The sequence below is a fragment of the Protopterus annectens genome, chromosome 2.part2 (genome assembly GCF_019279795.1).
Source record: "Protopterus annectens isolate FY-2018-M chromosome 2.part2, PAN1.0, whole genome shotgun sequence".
In the NCBI taxonomy this organism is placed as follows: Eukaryota; Metazoa; Chordata; order Ceratodontiformes; family Protopteridae; genus Protopterus; species Protopterus annectens.
The window spans coordinates 334,683,954-334,705,222 of record NC_056730.1 but is presented as its reverse complement, the minus strand read 5'-3'; the positions used below and the strand labels follow the sequence as shown (position 1 = coordinate 334,705,222).

At 38.6% G+C, this 21,269-nt stretch overlaps 1 protein-coding gene across 1 annotated transcript in view; it reads left to right on the top strand.

Moving 5' to 3' along the window:
* The window catches only part of LOC122795624 (baculoviral IAP repeat-containing protein 1-like), a 799,118-nt gene that overhangs the window by 424,532 nt on the left and 353,317 nt on the right, over window positions 1-21,269 (top strand). Inside the window, exon 6 of the mRNA XM_044063892.1 lies at window positions 15,753-15,926. Coding sequence (XP_043919827.1) covers window positions 15,753-15,926 — 174 coding nt within the window. The remainder of the gene's footprint in view (window positions 1-15,752; window positions 15,927-21,269) is intronic.

Here is a 21,269-nt window from a genome sequence, read left to right as displayed (position 1 = left end):
TCACTTCATTCCATCACCAACAGCTTCTGCAGCTACTCTGCCTTCATTGCCTAGATTTCTGTACCATACAGAAGTGATGGTTGCAGCACTGTTTTTGTACACCTTACTTTTCAGCTTATTTGGCATTCTTCTCTCACATACTACTGATGTTTTGTACCACTTGGCTGCAATACCTGTGATTCTAGCTTTATCCTCTTCATTCAGACTTCCATTTACCTCAGCAACACTTCCCAGATACTAGAAGTTGTTAATTTGTTCCACTATTTTTTCTTCTTTAATAGTTTTCAACATTTTCTGATTTCTCTCATTGCTGACGTGACCACTGTCTTGTTTGTTTTCAGAGTCGTTCCGTCTACCTTCATTTGTGCATTCTAGTCCCCTATCATTTGCCAAATCTTGCTCAGTGTCTGTTGTAGTACACATGGACTGCATCTTTGAAGATCTGTCCTGTCTGATCTGTTTGCTGATAAAGTCCATCACTATTATAAACTGTAGTGGGCTCAGAGCTGAAGCCTGATGCACACTCACTCCCACTAGGTACCTCTCTCTGAGTTGAAACACTGTTAGTTCTTGCTTCACTTGGTCCTTGTATATAGTCTGCATTAATTCTACAAATATTTCCTGAGTTTCAGTCCATAAAAATACTGCCCACACCAGCTTTCTTGAGACTTTGTTATATCCTTCCTTCAGGTCTAGAAATGCCCAACTGAACTCTTTCCTCATCGCTAGTGTCCTCTCTGCTATCTGTCTCACTGCAAACACGGTCAGTTCTACTGCCTCCACAAAGAACTAAAGTGTGGAAAAGATTTCCCTATTATCAGTATGTACATTGGGAATCATGCAACAGGATGTACTACCTCTTCATACACGATTTGTATTCCCACTTGAGTAATGAGGCACTCTTTCTTATCTCCATGAATATGGACTACTTCAACTGCCTTTTAGAAAAGGTCTTTGTTTTACGGTTATACAACACCTTTATAAATACAACCATACTGCCTGAGTCTAGTTGTTCCTTACAGTTGCCCACATTAAAACAAAACATAAAATTTATTTTTTAATTTAAGCACAACAGCAGCAAGCCGAAGGCATAGCATTCTATGCATTCATCATTCAGTGGTACATTTTTTTTTGGTTTACAATTTTCAAAGAAAGGACAGTGTTATTATTACTAGTACAAAATTTAGATACCTAAACCTAAATTGTACGTTTATTTAAGGAGTTTTTTTAAAATTTAAAATTTTTTAAAAAAAAAAAAAAAAAAAAAAACTGAAGTTTCTAAACAAACAAAAAACAAAATAAAAAAAAAAAAAAGAAAAAAAAAAAAAATGGAAACTTAGAAAACTTTGAAACTCAAAATTTATTTTAATTATTAAAAAAAATGCTATAAAATTATTTTTCTTAAAATGATGCATTTTTCTTTATTCATTGCAAGGACCTCTCTTACTGTGATAAAAAAAGGGATGTGAAGCTAACAAGAGAGCTATCTATCTGACTATCCATTTGAAGCAAGGCTCCTTGGTTTGGCACCTATGTCTCTAATAAGGCCCCTGCTTGTAAAAGTTTCATCTCCCAAGCCCCTGCCGACACTTACCAATGGTACCAGAACTTGTCAGAAATTTATGATGCATGACTAGGCTTAAAAAGGCCCCAGTAGTTGTTAGCCTTGTATATACCCATGAACCTATAAATAGACCCTAGTTCTTTATAGCTAGATTAGCGAGTACTTATCTTGTCTGTGAAAGTAGGGTCAGTCATTTTCAACCATAGAACCCCCCCCCCCCATTAACTAACAATTATAGCCACATTGTTGACTGTCTACACCTTAGATTTCTGGTTGTAGTGAAATATAATAATAGTAATAATAAGAAGAATAAGAATACATGACCACAATACTATAGTTCAAGTTTCTTTCAGTGTAACACACAGCAGCTATAGTAAAGTATTCCAAGCAACATCACACAAATGCACAAATCCTGCAAAACTAGATTAATGTTGTTTGTCTTTCGGGGTCGCCACAGTGGAACTCCGGTCTGCTAATGATTGGCAGTAGATTTTTACAAAACGCCGAGGTGCCAGCTCGATGCCCAACCTTCAACGAAAGCATGCCCATTTATGCATGCATGTCTTTCGAACGCTACCCAACCACGGGGAGGACATGCAGACTCCACATAGAAGGCACTCCCAAGCCATGCTGAGAATCGAACGAGAGAACTTCTTGCTGTAAGGTAACAACATTATCACTGTACCACCACGTCTACCCTGCAAAACTGCAAAACTAGATTAATGAATGTTTAAATTGAGCTCATGACAAAAGGGGTCAGTTGCTTTCAGTCAGACTGCTCCTGTCTTTCACAAAGCAGCTATAGCTACTTTGCTGACTGTATACATCTCAGATTTCTGATTGCGATAAAAAATAATGGCACAGTATTATTTCAATTTTGTTTCATATAAAGAGTAGCCAAAGTGCTCCTTACATAAATTTTATTAGCCCTAGAAAGCAAAAATAATGACCAAATGACAGCAGTGTCCATCATTCTTGTCCGCAAACAGCCCCCATACCCAGCAATTAAGCTACTTTGCTATCTGTATATATCTCTGTTCTCTGAATTTAATAAAAATTAAAAATGAAAATAAACACATGAAATAAGGACCACAATAATGCATTTCAAATCCATTTTATACACCCACACAGTTGATGGCCTAATCCTGCAAAACTATGCCCTGTCCATATCTGGTTCCCTGCAAACATTTTAAAATACCTCACACTTTTGCTGAAGTTCCCATCATGGTAGTACTTGCCTTCTTCGTCTTCTCTGCACTTCTTCCCTTGGGCTACTGGATGTTTTAAGAATTCACTTAGATTTTTCTAGTGAATGCTCCTCTGCTTATCAGGGCACTTACTTTTGAAAGTTCTTGCCTGGTTGGCTGAGATTTGCTCCAACACTCAGCAGATTTTGAATCATGCTCACAACCTACCTTTTTGAACTAAACTTGGGAACTAAGGTTTGCCATATTCTGTTGTCACTGGTTTCTGATCTGCCTTGCCTGGGTTCCTCATATGCATTTTGTTTTATACCTACTGTCATGTTTACTTGATGACTGTTACTTTTCATTATTTCCGATAGTGCCTCAGCAATATGCACCTAAAATAAGTTTGAATTTGTATATATGTAAGTTGAAAAAGTTGAAACCCACTTCCAACAAATGCACTTCATTAAGTCAGTAGCATGCAGGATTCTTGTCTTCCAGGTCATAATGCTCAAGGACCATAAAACTGTCCATCTGCTCTCCTCTTCTCTGTCCTTTATTTTATCAACGTATTTTCTGGTATTTTCAACACCCCTATCACTGACTGAAATTTCCCAAACTAACACTGGAGTTATATTTAAATATATAATCACAACTCCTGAAAACAAGCTTTTTAAGTAATGTATATCTTCTAGCAAAGTCTGAACCAAGTTCTTCTTTGGAACAAGTTCAAAATCATTACCCACTTCAGTGCAAGAGCAATAAGTCATGCCTTTGGGCTCCTGTAGTAATTTTTTTTTTTTTTTTGAATAATGTAATCAACTGCACCTATGTCATCCCTCACAGTCCTTGAATTCCATGATGTATATTTCTAACTGGATACCACCAGGCCTCTTCCAGGCCATCTACTGGACCTCATATGCAAAAAGACACACTGCAGCAGGACTTGTAAAAAATATATCAAACAAGCAAGGTAAGAGTTAGAGTGCACTAGCTGCATTGTTTCCTCCTCGTTTTCCTTGTAAACCTCATCCCCACTGCTGCCCAGTCATTTGAATGGTCTTCAAATACTTATTTTTTATCTAATGTTTCAATGAAAGCCCTAGGATGTCCATGGATCTATGTCCTTGATGATTTCCACCGACACACCTTTCATAGCTAAATCAGTTTCATAACCATCTCTAAGCAAATAAGCCAAAACATAAGTGGGATTAACTTCAGTATGATTTAATTCTCAGCATTGTTTTAAAAAAGTAGACATGGATAACCTTCCCTGATGATGTTCAGTTGCTGGATTCATTTGATTTTCTTCCTTGTGGAATAAATGTATTATGTCAACCCATTTGGCAAGGCAAAGTAAGGTTAACTCCTTCTTTATCTAGAATAATGTGCTGTCCTTTTCAAAACTGATTTGTATTTGAAGAACCCAGCCACATCACAACTCTGTTGTGTGAAATCAGTGCGTCTCCCCATTAGAGAGACTTAACTGCCCCTACTACCGGATCTCACAATATTCACTTATTCTGAATACTCCTGAGTACCAAAAAAATAAGATAGTGTATTATACATGCACTAATATTTGATGACAACTTGAAATTGTTTTAAAAATAGCAATGATTCACCCTCAGAGATTGCCTCTGGGTTTATGCTCTGCCTGAATCCTGCTCCATCCCTTTACCATTCTGTCCACCATCCAATAAAAAATCAGCTAGGCCATAAACTAAAAATTTAAGGCTAAAGACAATCATATCAACCCTTATAGTCCTTGTCACATCTCTCACGCAACACCTGTACACCAGATAGTGTATACCAAACCCAGTTATGGGTTCCTGTGTTGCAACACTACAGAAATGTGTTGCAACATTATGGACCATAATAGCCCCAAGCATATTATAAACTCAACTATATGACATTCACATGCTGGGAACCCAAGACTTCTTCATTAACTGACCTGTTACGCTCTTCAGTTTCTCATACTGTACCTCTTCCATGATGATAGCTTGATGTTGGTACCAACATACAGACTGTTCATCCCCAAAGGAGAAACACTGTCAGCAATGTTTGAATTTCATTCCTTACAAAACAAACTGCCTCCATAGCAACTGAACTCTGAGACATCAGGATATCCTCTTGTTCATAACAAATACCACAAATATGACAGTGTTGTTGTCAGAATTAAACATCATTCTTTTATTGGGTAAATCATGTCCCCAAACTAGCAGTGGAACCTAAGCAGACGTATGCTCTAGGAGTGAAATCTCCATAAATATTCCACAAGCCTCCCAACACCTCAGCTTAGGGCAAGAAAACGATTTACTTTTAAAACCATCTCTGTTGAACTTACTGCACCTTTGTAAAGTTCCAGAACAAAACATTATTTCCTTCCTACTTCATCCTACCAAAAGCAAAGTGCATTGTAAACTTTTTAAAGGCATTTCTATATGGTTATAGCTTATCTCACTTACAGTGTTATCCCAACCCTGCAATGCTTATGTGGCTTTCCTTTTAATAATGAAAACAGGGGCCTTGTGAAAGCACTACCTGATGTTACAGTCTTGCATGCAAAGTTTAAATGCCCCAAGAGAGTAATGACATACCCAATACAGGCATTCTTCTTTTTTAGAATTACTTTATAAATTTTTATACCACAGTCATGCATTCGATCCCCTCATCGTGTTATTTAGTCAGTTTGAATCACAATCTTTCTGTCACATGGTAAAAGACTGGTTCAATTAACAACTTATCAACCTATATACTAACAAATATGTTAGTACACATTTTGCTATATGATACTTTTTATCAAATAAAATATACTTCATATATTGTGTATGTTTGTTTCTTGTTTTAACATTGTGTACTGTCAAGCATTGTATTTCCTTGCAAAAGTTAGTAACATTGTTGCTGTCTATTAGCCGCGGTCACGTCTGAGGAGGGTCAATGCACTATAGCACCAATCCAGATAAAGTAAATAAGTAATCAGATATACTTCTATAATGTTCTGAGTTTCATTCCAGACAGCCTAAAAGACTGTGACATGACTGTAACATTATTTCAGTCTCTTTACTCTAAATACTTGAGCTTTGGCCTGCTAAGATCTACCTGCAATCAACTGGACGTATAAGCAAATTTAAGTACACTTTTATCTGCACTTTTTCATATAGTCCTGCATTTTATTTATTTTTGTTTCTCACTGAATATTAATTGAACTGAAAATTGTGGCTCTGTGTCTCTACAGTTAGTTTCCACCCCGTCTCCCTGTTCTTGTTTTGGTATTAATATTGGTGGCTTTGAAACTGCACGCCCCTCTTGTAATTTTGTATTTGGATACTCCTTCTGGGCCCATCTCATTTGCTCACTCAATTGAGTGCAGTGAGATCATATTCTGATTTCAGGCACTCCTACTGTGTACAAAGAGAGCATCTGGGAAGGAAAAAAAAAATTCTAAGCTTGTTTCCTGCCTTTCCTGTAAGTAGTCTAGTCAGCATACAGATTTTCTGTATCCAAGACTATTTATAAGCTTCTGAGCCCCCAAGCCTTTCTGTGTTGGAGGGAAGCCTTCTAGCTTAAAATTTTAGTTTCAGCACTCAAATCTGTTTCTTTCAGCTCAACACTTGTTCAGAACTCATTGTAAGCATTAAATAAGCTACAAATTACTAGAGCACTCAACTTTCCTCACTTAGAGGAAAGCAGTTTTTAGTACTTAATCAATAAGCACCTATCCAGGCATGTCTAAGGGTCAGCTCCCAGTGTTTTCTCCTGTCTACCTGATGAATCTGGGCATCTTAGGGCAATGCAGCAATTGCCTCATGTATACAGACAACCCTCTCCTCCTACCACCCAACACTACAACCTGTGAGAGATGCACTTATATAGCCAAACTGGAAGCAAACCACTCTTCACCCAAGACTGGACTAGACAGTCAAGAGAAGAAGGCAAACACTTGCACCACACCACACTCATCACATAATCCCTCAAAACCTACACCACCAAAACACACACATAGAAACACAAAACACACACCTACATTCGCAGAGGCTCTCAATAAAAACCTGCCCAAGCAACAGGGACCTCCAAAGCAGAAACACAAGCAAACTATACCCCCTAACACAACCCAAATGACACATAGCCCACAAACTCATTGTGACACTCAACCACAGCCCATAAGGCATAACAACGTACCCAACACTCCAGTTATAGGTGACTCTGTAGTCAGGCACACTGATGTTCCACTCACCAGGCTAAACAAGGAGAACGTTACTGTCAGCTGCCTGTCGAGTGCCAGGATCCGCCACATAACACACGCACTTAAGTCACTCCACAACAAGTACAAATATGACTCTGTCATTGTCCATGTTGGTGTAAATGACCTGAGAAGTATCTCCCTGGACTACGTGAAAAGAGACATGGAGGAGCTGTCCAATCTTGTAGCCCAGGCAGGTATGACCCTAGCCCTGAGTAGCATTATGCCATCACCTAGAATGATACCACAGTACAAGGACAAAATGATTGACTGCAACAATTGGCTAAGCTTCCGGTGTCATTCTAAGGGGATGCAGTATTTGTCTGCCTGGGATGACATGATCGACAGACCACGATGCTTTGTCAGAGATGGCCTGCACCTCTCACCTTGGGATTCTGGATACTGGCTAAGTCTCTTGCCACCCCTATAGTGCCTTTTTTAGGCAGGGTTCAAATGACAGATTCACCACTGTAACAGGTAAAAGCAAGCAAAATCTGAGGGTAATGCTACTCAATGCTAGAAGTCTAAACCTCAAAATTCACTCACTCGAGGCACTCCTTAAAATGGAGAACATCGACATCTGTGCAGTAACAGAGACCTGGTTCAAAGCTCCAGAGAGTACCCCTGCATTACCAGGCAATAATTCATACCATACCCTTTGGCCACCTAACACAGACCGAAGCACTAAAAGCGGAGGTGTGTCCATATTCATTAAGGATATCCACACCTCCAGGCTAGTTGCACAGCATAATGCATCCGAGATTATCCAAGTGCAACTAACTCTGGGCAAGATCGCAATCCAAATTGTAGCTTGCTACAGACCCCCCACCATGCCCCAGGATTCCCACTCCTCATTTCTTGATACACTGGAAAATATTAGGGTACAACCCAACACCCTAATAATGGGTGATTTCAACTAACCCATTAACTAGGAAAACTACTCATGTACCAACTCTTTTGCTCAACGTTTTCTGGAATTCATAAATTCCAATGCCTTGAATCAACTTATTCACACCCCACCAGGGGCAGCAATATCCTAGACCTGGTCATTACCAACATGGGTGACTGGTGGTCCACACCAGAGGTCAATTCCTCATTGGTCAGATCCAACCACAAGCTAATCACCCCAGACATCTACACCCCCCCCCATTAGGGAAACCTCTGTAAAAAATTTCTCCAAATCCATCTTCACACTTCTTAAGACAGAAGTGGCAAACTTCATGACACCCATGCAGATGGACAATAGAGGTACGACTGCTGAATCCTACACAAATGCACTTTATAAGCACTTACATGAGTGCATGGATCGTGCTATCCCTAACAGAACCAAGATGCTATCCTCCAAAAAAATTTAGCAAATCTGGTGGTCCTCTGCCATAAACAAACTCTACAACAGAAGAAAGAAACTGTTGCAAAAAAAAGAGTAAAATCCCATGACTGGAAGAACCCCTGGTCAGCCTCAGTAAGAAGCTGAGATCCCTCATAAAATCCTCCAAAGCTAGTTACAAAAACAAAATCACCACTGACTCTAAAGAAAACCACAAAGCATTATATAGCTATTTCAAGAATCTCAATGGCAACACAGATCTGCTCTGAGTTACAGCACAATGGCAGTAAATATACAGAACTAACTGATATTGCAAACATCCTGGCAGATAGGTTCAGTGCTAACTTTACCCCCCCTCTCACCCCTTAGAGGGCCCATCTCTATACCAGAAGAATGCAAAGTTTCTGTAATCACAGCTGCACAGGTACAAAAACACACTTTCCAAAGCCAAGAACACAGCATCCATGGGACCTGACAATATCCCAGGCTGCATTCTACATGAACTACAGAATGAACTGGCAACCCTCCTAAATACCATGTTCAATCATAGCCTCACTTCAGGCTTTGTGCCCACTGAATGGCACACCACGACGGTTATCCCATTCCACAAAGGGGGAGCCACCATGGACCCCGGGAACTACCACCCCATTAGCCTGAAGAGCCTGGCCTGCAAGGCCATGAAACGTATCATCATGGAAACTCATAAACAAAGACATTGGTAATCTCCAAACTCTGGGCCCCCAGTTCTGGTTTATAAAAGGCAGATCATTTCTCCTAAACCTGATAGAATTCTTTGAAGCAGTCACCAAAGCCATAGATGAAGGTAAGGTGGTTCACACAGCCTATCTAGATCTCGCCGAAAGCTGTTGATGCCGTCCCCCACTCTGGAATTATAGATAAACTAACTAAACTAGGTATAAAATCACTATGTCACAAGATGGGTTGCCAACTGGCTCACGGACAAAACCGACACTGTGAAAGTAACAGACTCCAAATCCGACTTCAGACCAGTGACAAGTGGAGTACCACAGGGTTCAGTTCTGGGTCCTCTCCTGTTTGGTATCTACTTCTCTGAAGTATAGGCTAACACAGGAGGTCTTTGGCTAATGAAATGTACAGATGACTGCAAACTAGGAGCCATAATTGAAACTCCTAACAATGTGGACATCCTACAAAAGGGCGTCACTGAGACAGATGCCTGGTGTCAAAGCCATGGCCTGAAGCTCAATGTCAAAAAGTGCATTGTCATCCCCTTTGGTAAAAACTCTGTACCCATGAACTACCACATAGGTGGTAGTCTACTTAACACCAAAAGTGTGATAAGAGACCTTGGGACAGAGGTGGACAGTAGTCTCTCCTTTAATAATCACATCACTACAGTGGTCAGGAAATCTGTCTATGTGGCACACCTCATCACAAAAGGTTTCTCATCCAGAAAAAAAGAGGTAATTGTTCCCCTCTACTCATCAGTCATTCGACCCATTATAGAGTACAACGCCCCTTTTGGTATGTACCTCACAAGACATCTACAACAACTGGAAAGGCCATAGAAATACCTCACAAAGATGATTACCAGCCTCAAACAGATCCCCTACGCAGACCGTCTCAAAAAACTCCAGCTTTACTCTGTCACATTTTGCCTACTCAGAGGTGATCTCTGCCTAGCATACAAAGCTATGTCAAACCCAGAGCTGTTGGACATGCTCCACTTAAAGAAATCCCAATCCCTCCAAGCTACACGCTGTAGGGACCTAAACCTCATCACCACAATAAACAAAACATGCTGGAGGGATAGATTCCTGTCCCAGAGACGTCCCATACTCTGGAACAGACTACCTATCTATGTCAAACAGAGCTCCTCATTAGCACTCTTCAAGAAAAATCTTGATGATTAGATGGGAAATAGGAAATTCACCCTGGGGATCACTTCTGTGGCTCTGCTCGACAGGGGCACAGGAAAATAATTTTCTTGGGTGGCAAAAGCCAGGGTACCTTTTTGGCTAGGCTTATATAGGCCCTAGGGCCAATAGCCTAGTACCTACCTATGAACCAATGAACCTATACCCAAAAAGGCAAGCACTCCAGTTGTCCCTGCCAGCTTCTTAGCTATCAAAGGTGAACTGCATAAGGCTAGGAAGGATATTATACCATGTTTGTCTTTCATTTTCCTCACCATTAATAAGAAAGTCATCTAATTAGTGGCCAACTCTCCTACTTGGATCAGCTAACTCCCAGATCCAGTGTGAGGCAGTATTAATCTTTTGAAATCTAGTACCAGCCACCATACAGTCCAGCAGTATAGTTTTGCTGAAAACTATTTACTGTCCAGGTGCATGCCAGTCTGGTACCCATATGGGAAACACTTAAAACTCAACATCAGCACTCTTCTTCCCAAGCCACGGATCCAGTGGTGCTTATATGATGCTAATTGCATCAACCAGAGATACATAATGAACCTTTACTCTGTTCTTATGTATACTGTCTTTAAACAATTCTTCTTTTGGAAATGATAGGCCATAAATCAGGTGATACCCTATTGATGTATCTTGGGTTCTAAACCCAGAGGGGAAATGTAGACGTTTTAAAAGAGAACATCCTCAGATGGACCTGCCACCTTTTCTGGCTTTGCCTTCTTGTTTAATAACAACTAGTCAATATATTCTTTACTTTTAGATGGCTTCAGATGTTTTCAAGAAACTCCCATGACCTGTTGGTTAGCTTGTAACAGAAAACATTCCTTGAAACCCTATGGTAAGAATTCCTTAATTTCCTTCCCTGGATAACTCCTTAAGCAGTCTTGCAATACTTTTCACCAAACTAGTGTATGAATATCAACATTTCTGAAACCCTCCTCCTCCTCCTGTAATGGCTCCCTTACTGTTCCCAAAGGGCTTCTACTCCAGCACATGGTCTACCTTATAAAAACCTCACCATCTTAACCCTCCCTGACCATCTTGCTGCTGCCTCAGAAAGGCAAACTGTCATTCTTAAAATACCTTAAAACCAGCTGGGCTCCTCCACAGTCTAAATAAACATGCAAAAATAGACATGCTGTCCAGTTGCAATTGTTTGAGATAAAGGCCCAGCATGACTTACCCATGATCTTTCCCTCCTCAGCAATCCTTGTTAACCACATTCTATCAATCATAATACTCACCCATATGCTTAACTTCCCACTTCAGTGACTTATCACTCACCCTGACTGTCTTCTGAAGTTCCAATTGCACCGAAGACAGGCCTAAACTCTCATTCTGTGGACTTCCCAGATTGTAAAATAATAAAAGAGTATTAGAATAACCTAACCAGGCCTCTGTTTAAGGGCTGATCTGGCCTCTTTTCAGAGAAATATTTCTCAGAATAAGTGCATATGTCAAGGGAGTATGGCTATCTAAATTGAGTGATGATCACAAAGTGGGTGCAATCATCTAGAAAGTGGTGTCTCAGTCATGGGCTCACTATAAATGCCAAAAATGTAGTATAGTTGCCTTCGTGAACACCACCCCCTTCTTTTACACCCTTAATTATGCTCCCTTATAACAGATGTTAATATCTGAAACTTAAGTGCCTGTGTTATAACACTTGTTCTTTTGATCACCATGCTGTTTTGTGATTAGGAAGCCCTTCGGCTTTGCTTAGTTGATCTGTATGGATATCTCCTCTAGGTCCTATGCAATCTTGGGCCTCTGTATATTTCCATTATTAGACCCATCCTTGAATATAGTGACTCTTTTGCAATGTACCTCACAAAGTATCTTGACCAACTTGAAAGACCACTAAAGGTTTCTGACCAAGATTTTTGGAGTATTTTATCATAATCTCCACCAAAGACTAAAAGCCCTACCCCCCCCCAGTCTATCTTGTATAGACTCCTGATGCCTGATATCTGTTTACCCTTACAAGCACTGAATGTCCCTACCATTTCCTCCCTTTTCCAGCTTTTTGCAGAGCCAGTGGCCTGTCTAAGATTCATGCTAAAGACCTTAGCCAACACCATAAGATAAACAACACCTTTTGGTATGCCAGATTCATAACTGAACATATTCCCTGCCTTTGAAAAAACTCCCATTACATTACAAAGTAGCCAGTTTTCTACTTTCAAAACTATATTTGAAAATTAGATGAGAGGCAGTAAATTTTGCTTGAGGTATGTGGAAATATTCTTCTTACCAGAAGTTAAAAATGACAAGGAGTGTCAAGGCTAAGCTTTATAATGTCCTTTTGGTCAAAAGCTTAATATGACTCAATGAACATCTAAACTTATGAATACAGTCACTCTTTCTTTCAGTGAACTATGTTATATATTTAATGATAAGCATCTAAGTTGAGTATTGATATTTCTTCTCCCACATTTGCAAAAAAAGATATTAAAGCACAGTGCTTTTAATTTATAACTTAGTACCAGCAGAAGGGCTCATTTAGACCAAAAGCTTGAGAAATCTCTCCTCGTTCTGAACTAATGTTGGTCCAGTAAAAGGTATTACATAATATTTGGTTTTGAAACATTGCAACTTTCTAGCAGACTTCCTGACTTTTGCATTCATGCAATGAAATTAGTTTTTCAGCATTTCCACTGATGCACATTTTAGGTTTGTGCTTTAAACATAGTTTCTGAGCTAATATTTAGTGCTGCTTGTTATCCACCCTATTTTTCCTTCTCTTTTGCTCAATTGCAACATTCTGTGCAGTGTTAAAGCTGTTGAACAGTAACTCAATAGCTTATATTTTTGCTCTAATTATTCAGTGTAGGAGAGATTACCAATGACTGGTTCACATCTTTATTCTTATACGAGTGATTACCCAGAATTTGCTCACATCTTCACTCTCTTCATTATTTGCTTGAATGTCATCCCTAGTGATTTGTGATAGTTTTCCATTTCAGAATAAAATAATTACCATGGCTTGTGCCTTATTTCTTTTTTCATTTGCATGTGCAAAATTATTGACAACTGAAGTATTTGCATGCTACAGGCCTACTGATTCTCTTATCTGTCTGTGAAACTGTAATAGGTTTTGTTTTTATTTATGAAGAATATCTACAGTTTTAGCAACAGAGAGTTATGTTGAAAAGCCTGTATTCTTCCTCACTGTGACCATTATAGCCATGGATGGTGCAGTCTAAGCTAATATCTCCCAAATAAGCAGAAGGACAAAGATTTGTTTAGAGGCTGGGCTCTGGTGCCATTTTTGGGATCCCCTACACTACACAGACACATCACAAACCCGACAGCCAAAACGCCGACACCAAAACACTGAAACCACACAATACCGACAGTTCACATTACCGAACACCATAACACCAACTCACAACACACACACAACACAAGCACACCAAAAACCTTACAAACCTACACTAAACCTTACATACACAACTATCTATGCACTAACCTTAACCCAAACCCTAACCCTAAGGTCCGTCACTATCTCACACTTACCTTACCCACATCCTAACCCTAAAGTTCGTCACTATTGTACACTTACCTTACCTGCACCTTAACCCTAAAGTCCGTCACTATCGCACACTAACCTTACCTGCACCCTAACCTTACAGTCCATCACTAACACACACTTGCCTTACCCGCACCCTAATATCCGTCACTATCGCATACTTACACAGTCACGCTTGTTTCACATGTCAGTGTTTTCAGAGTTGGGATTTCAAACTGTCAGTTATTTCCGTTGTCGGTCTACCAGTGTCAGTGTTCTCAGGTAGACCCCATTTTTGCAGTACTGGTCATTGCAGGCATGGTAAAGATTTTTTGTGGCAAATTAAAAATGGCAAAGTGACTAATCAGTACCAAGAATGTGAAAATATGAGATAAAGAGACACAGACAGACAGATGGAAGACAGACAGACACATAGAGATGGTATAAACATATTTACTATAAGATGACACAACATTTATGATATTTCCTTAGTAGTCAGTAGTTAATTAGATTAGCTGTCATGTTTCTTAATACTGTCACTGTTGTCCAGTTCCTTTAGAAATACATGTGCCACCAAAGTCATACACTGGAATGGAGAAGATATTTTCTAAATCCATTTCTTTGGCAGGTGCAAGGGATGGCTACGTGAAAGGTTAAAATGTTAAAATGGATTATGAGAAGTTCTTTTGTTGTGGTTATGCCAACATAAACAATATCAGTAATGCAGATCTATAACTTTAATGATTAATACATTAAATACAGGTTTCTAGGTTTTGCCATTACACGTAGAAATGTGCAACCATAGTCCTTGCCTATGGCAATGAAGCAGATATGCAGAGAGAATGGGTGTCCCTGTATATAATCTGTAGTTTATATGACTGTTGAAATATGATGAGTTAGTGGGCATATTGCTACTTGAGAATAGGATGGTATTTTAGTAAGTGATACTGAAGCAGAATTTGTGACTGATTTAAATGATGTAAATAAGTATCCCCTGAATGTGTGACATAAAGAACTGTGGTAAACACTTGGCACCCTGGAGTAACTCCAAGAAAATTACTTACATCCCTCCTCCCAAAATGCAATATAACACTTGAAAGGGAAAGACTGAGTGGGTTTAAATTTATACGCAGGGCAGTTACTTATTTTATTACAAGATTTAACTTTGCTGAAACCATCCAAACTGTTATTAAGTCTCAGATGGAAAAAAATAAATGCACTACTGTCACCATGACAGCAGCAGAATGGCAGTCAGTGACATTCATTATTCACAATATACAGAGAATGATTAAAGATGGGTTTGTACAGCAAAAACGAAAACTAGTTATTATTTTTAATCTTAACTAGATGCTGATTATCTGGAAAAGTGGTAAATTTTACAGAGTATAGTACATATTGATTGATATGGGAAAAAAAACCGAAGGAATAGAGGGTTGCCCAGGTATATTTATGTGGATGGCTGACTTATAATATTTTAATATTTAATATTGCCATCAAAGATCAGTGCCCACAGCCTTGTCAAAACTGTTAGAGAGAATGTATATGTGTTACACTTGTGCCTAATGTGTTATAGTTTACACATGGCTTGAAACAAAATGTATCTCAATAAAATATTTTCTTCTTAAGATAGCAGCTGTGATAATCTGATGGATATCAGGTATGACAAAATCTCCTCAAAATGAAATGGACTTCTTGGTATTCTACCATGCTAAAATATGTGCAAATACTTTTGCAGTAGCTTCATCTGTACAGTAAGTGTTTTGCTAAGTAACCACTGTCTTTGGCTGAAACAATACTTTTCAAAAAGTATTCTGATTAGGGCTTGGAAAATAAGCCTTGAGACTCACATCATTTAAACATCTCTATTTTGGAAGTCAGTATAATACTGTGGAAAGTAATCCTGTCATAGAAATACCTCCTTTTTAGAGTTCTGTATCACAGTTTAATATTTAAGTCAGTATTAAATTTAACAGCAATAGTAAGACATTCATTTTAACTAATATTTTTCAGAACATATTTTTTCAAATATAAATCAATTTCCTTGTCTGAGAGAGCTTTCAGTGAGACTGTGTGAAGATGAAAGACGATTAGTACACAAAATAGCAGATGGATTTAGTAGTCTCAGCATGATGGAGAAACTGGTATTCAGAAATGTTGATATGACAGATGATTCCCAGAAACTAGGTAAGTAGCATTTTTAGTTTAATATATAATACATAGTTCATAAAATAGTGAAGTTATGGCAAAAAAAAGATTGTACAATGTCTTTTATCCATGTATGCCATAATTGTTTTGTTGTGTGTTGGAATAGTAACATATGCTTTAGAAAATGTACACATTTTGATAGATCATGAAGTATATATATCTCTTCTCTGAAACAAGCTTCCCTTCCCTGTAGGATATTTTATCTAAATGAATGGCTTGCAACTACTCTAAATTTGGATAAAAATAATTATAGTTTATAATCAGAATGATATGCTACTGAAAAAGACGAGCTATATTAAAGTATCATTCAGTGATGCTAGGATGGTTTTATTTGTATCATATGCCATTTCTGAAAATTATAATCTGATGATGTAAATCTTTATTCATTCCTTACTGTTAGGACTTCGGTTCCATCCTCGGAACCGACACGGCTGTTACCAAGCTTGCACCAGCCAAAAACTCTCAGCTAAGACCTACCCATAATGCCCCTCTCACAGTCTCTTCAGATCTCGTTTGCTACGTTCCTTGTCAGACATGCGAAGCCTTCTCTCAAGCTAAGTGTAGTGTTTCTTGTGATTTATCTATACAATTCCTTCCTCTAGTCAGTTTTCCCTTAAGATTATCTCTTCGCCTTCAAATTTATATACTTTCTTACTGAAACCTACCCTTCTTATCATCGTTGGTACTGTCCCTCTCCCCTACCTTTGGTAGGCCCTTTCCCTACCACTTTGTGGTATTTCTTAGTACCATTGTTGGTACTTCTCCTTTTCTAGCTGTTTAAAAAAAAAAAAAAAAAAACTCTTCTATAACCTTGTTGTTATTTTTTGGTTGGTTAAATTGTAGTATGATGTCTGATAAAGTAAAACTAGGATTTAAACAGTGTGATAAGTGCGGGCGTAAGATGCCCAACTCAGCTGGTTATGCTCGGTGTGTTTATTGTTTGGGCGTTGACCACATTAATGTATCTTGTGATATTTGTTCTAGCTTCAGCAACCGTACATTGGCTGAACATAAGAACAAGCTTATTCTGAAGGGTATTCTGAAAACACCCTTCTTGGAGGCTTTTTCTGGGATGGAGGTCTCACCACCTCCTAAGCATAAGGATGCGAAAAAACATAAAGAGAAATGTAGTTACTCAATTCCGACATCTCTGTCCTCCTCAGAACCGAGTCGACACCGGGCTTCTCCCACTCCTTCAGCACAGACTACTTTGGCACCAGGCTCCATGTCTTCTCCCTCAGTGCTGCCCTTAATTCTGACTCCAACCATTGTAGCAGCTTCGGTACCACTACCTCAGCGCTGACCTTGGTTTTGACATAGGCTCCGACTACTGTACCTGTGTCAGCACCATCCCTGGCCATGGTTCCGATGTCTTATATGGCTCCACTGATACTGACACCGTCAGTTCCGAAGGTCAAGCACCTTTCTGAAACCAGATATTCTCCTTCTTATGACCCCTTTTTGGGACAACAATGTAGTCCTTTTCTTGAGAGACCAGAATCTCCATCGGCAGCTTCCTTCAGATCCACCAGGAGTCTTTCAGAACAAGATGTAGTGAGGGCTGTGGACCAGCTTTTGGCAGCTAGAGGATTACCCACCCCTGCTAGGTCTTCCTTCCCTCTTGGACCTGGACCTGACCTGGACCTCAGTTCACTTTTAAGAATAAGAAGAATTTAAGAAGAAGGTTATGTAATGTTAAACAGTACCTGGTACTAGATCATGTGGTAAATGCTCGCAGTGCAAGTACATTAATAAAGAGCCTTTCTTTGCACATCCTGGCACAGGCAGAGTGTATGACATCAGGGTTTGGGCTGATTGTGAAACTATGCACATGATTTATTTAGCTAACTGTGTTGCCTGTAGATGTTTCTATGTTGGCAAGACAGATCAACTGAGGAAGTAGAGGCTAGGTGGATAGTCATGCTTAGAGCCAATTACGGTCATGGTTTAAAGGAACAGGTGCCTTTGAAGCCTGTTCTTGGTAAAAGAGCTCTACATAAGTAATTCCTGTCTTTTATTTATTTATTAGTTTTTTATATTTTTTATTTTTCTATTTTATAATAATGATTGTTTATTAAATATGCTTATATGCTCATTAGAATGTGCTTATATATATATTGTTATATATCTGTTCTTTATGTAGGGTGTATGTTTTATTAATAGTGTATATGTAGTGTATATGTATGTTTTAAACTGATTTTAAGGTCTCCCTTTTAAAAGTTAATTAGAGTGCATCATGTGATTATTCAACCTGGCTATTTAAGGTGTGGTTTTTTGTATCAGTTTTACACCTGAAGAAGCATTTTGTGGTGTGTTGTAATAAAGCAGTTCATAGATTCGTTTCCTGGTATTTTCAAGTTCATTGTGGATTCTGGAGCCTACTCTCAGCAGCTTTGTGTGTATCCTGTTCTTCGTTTTTTACAGCTGCAGAGGTTTCTGGTGCCTGGCCTTTTGTGTTTTTTTTATTTGCTTCTACTTGGCTGTTAGCACCAGGAATATGGCCAGTGAAATTGAAGTAATTGAGGAAATTGAACTTGGACATAATCCTATTCCACCATCTGGGACTGTTTGCACTAATGGTATAAGTTTTGATTCTATTATTTCACAAGTGAAAGAACAGAATAATCCACTGTTTGATAAGAATTTAGTAGCAGAAGGCTTGGAAGCAGTGGATGTTGATTTTTTAGCACTTCGTACTGATATTTTAATGCTGGAGAAGGAGCTATGTAGGCTTGCACAAACTCAATATGAGATTTTTCATTTAGAAGTTTGTTTGGCTGAAAATCTTATACCTCGTGGGTTGAGAGTTTTAAAGATGCCTGCGCAAACAGAAGATGACTCTCTTCTTCTAAGTGAGTGGCAGAAACTGAATATTTCTACCAGTTTAAGTTACCTCAAACTTCTTTTACAAGCAGCCAAGAGAAGGGAGGTATTAATTTTAGATACCATTAAAGAGAAACATCGTCAAATTAATACTAAATATCCCAATAGTGCTGTGACTGAACTATTAACAGATATGCAGAGGGATCGGCTTCTCATTGGGCAATATTTTCACCTGGCCTCTGATTTGCCTACCAGCTTCAGTAAGGAATCTCATGCCTCATATGAAGCACGCAAGCTGATTTCCAACTGATAGTGAAAGCGTTGACATACAACAACAGGAGCAGTCAAGAGAAACTACACACACCTTAGTAGGGCGCCTTTCCAATTGCACACAGAATGATAGTGCATCTAATTTAGGAGCCAGAAAAAGACTATTATTACTTCCTGAAGTGCATAGGGAGCTGTAATACTTCCACTGATGATAACAACGGAGCTATTGCTATACCAGCACAGCCTCATGGAGTAGCGCCATTTTTTCATTTGAATTTTCCACTTCCCATGAGGGACAGTTCATCAAATCGAAAGGGAGCACAGCAGCAGAACAGTCAGCACAGAGACAGAGGGAGGAGTACAACACGATACAAGAGGAAGCACGAGGAAGAATTGAACAAAGTGTATATCATCAAAAAGGTGTTTCAACAAGTAAGACATTAGTGTTTTGATTTTAAAATGTTTACTAGGAACCTTACACTGAAGTATATGTTTAAACATAACACTAATACTTCAGAAACTTCTCTGAGAAAACCAAGTACTTTTATTCCTAAACCTATACCATTAGTTAATGCAAGTCTATGAAGATAGAAATTTTAGTGGTAGAAAACATAATTTATCCAAGGCTGAATTTGAGGCATTGTGTGCTCTTGAGAATGATGTTAACTTTGTAGTTAGACCAACTGATAAAGGTGGGGGGATTGTTTTACTTGATAGACAGGAATATGGCTGTTTAATGTATGAAATGTTGAATAATGTTGACTTTTATGAGAAAATAACCAGAGCTCATATGCAATCAATGGTCATTTTGGTTAATAAACAATTAGAGTCTTTATTGCAAATAGGGTTATTGACAGAGGATCTCTTCAAGTTTCTTAGGGTATTTCATTATACCGTCCCTATTATACAAGGTTTACCTAAGCTGCATAAGAATCTGATTAGACCCCCTATGCTCCTATTGTTGCAGGAAGGGGATGGTGCGGAGATGTATTTCAGTATTTTTAGAGAAAAATTGAAGCCCTTAATAGATAATTCAGTATTTGTTCTTAAAGATACTGAGCACTTTCTCCGTGATCTGTATGAAGGCACTAACTGTGGCATGTTGAATATGGAATATTTGTTTGTTACCCTAGATGTTGTTTCATTATTCACAGTAATACCCAATGATATAGGGCTTGCTTTTTTGATAGAACAACTGATGAGTAGTAATCTATATAGTATGAATGAAATTCATTTATACATTGATTTGATGTCTATTGTTCTTCTGAATAATGTGGTTTATTCAGTGATCAGATTTATTGGCAGAAGAATGGTGTGGCGATGGGTAGTGCCTGTTCAAATAGTTATGCGAACGTTGTTATGATGAAATGGGAGACAGATTTTTTAGAAGAAGGGCCTTTTAAAGATTTCATTATTTTTTATAGAAGGTTTGTAGATGACCTTTTTATTTTGTGGAGAGGCTCTGTTTTAGAACTAATGAGTTTTGTTGAGTACATTAACAGTACCACCCCCTTTTTGAGGTTCACTTTGAACTATTCAGATGCTAGTATAAATTTTCTGGACGTGATAGTGGAAAAGGACAGTTCTAATGTGATGTCAACTAGACTATATAGAAAGGAATGTCACGTTAATAGTTTGCTATCTAGGGATAGCATGCATCCAGACTATGTCTTTAGAAATGTAGTCCAGAATCAATTCTATAGGGCTTCTAGATTGAGTGCAAAGAATAGCGAATTTGAAGAGCAGAAACATAAGACCATTAATGAGCTTACAGAGAGAGGTTATGATTATGGGATGGTAGAGTATAATGCTACTCAAGTCTCTAAATTGAGAGAGAGTAGGACCAAACCATATTTTTCAAAAAGGTCAGCTGGTGGCAATACCAATAGAGCAAATAATATTAAGGTTTGTATTCCTTACTCAAGAGATGTTATGAGGTATACTGAAATTATTAGCCAACATTGAGATATTCTGTTAACTGATCTGCAATTCAGTGAAATTATAGGCCCCAGACCTCAGTTCACTTTTAAGAATAAGAAGAATTTAAGAAGAAGGTTATGTAATGTTAAGGAAGTAAAGTATGCCCCAACAGTACCTGGTACTAAATCATGTGGTAAATGCTCGCAGTGCAAGTACATTAATAAAGAGCCTTTCTTTGCACATCCTGACACAGGCAGAGTGTATGACATCAGGGTTCAGGCTGATTGTGAAACTATGCACGTGATTTAT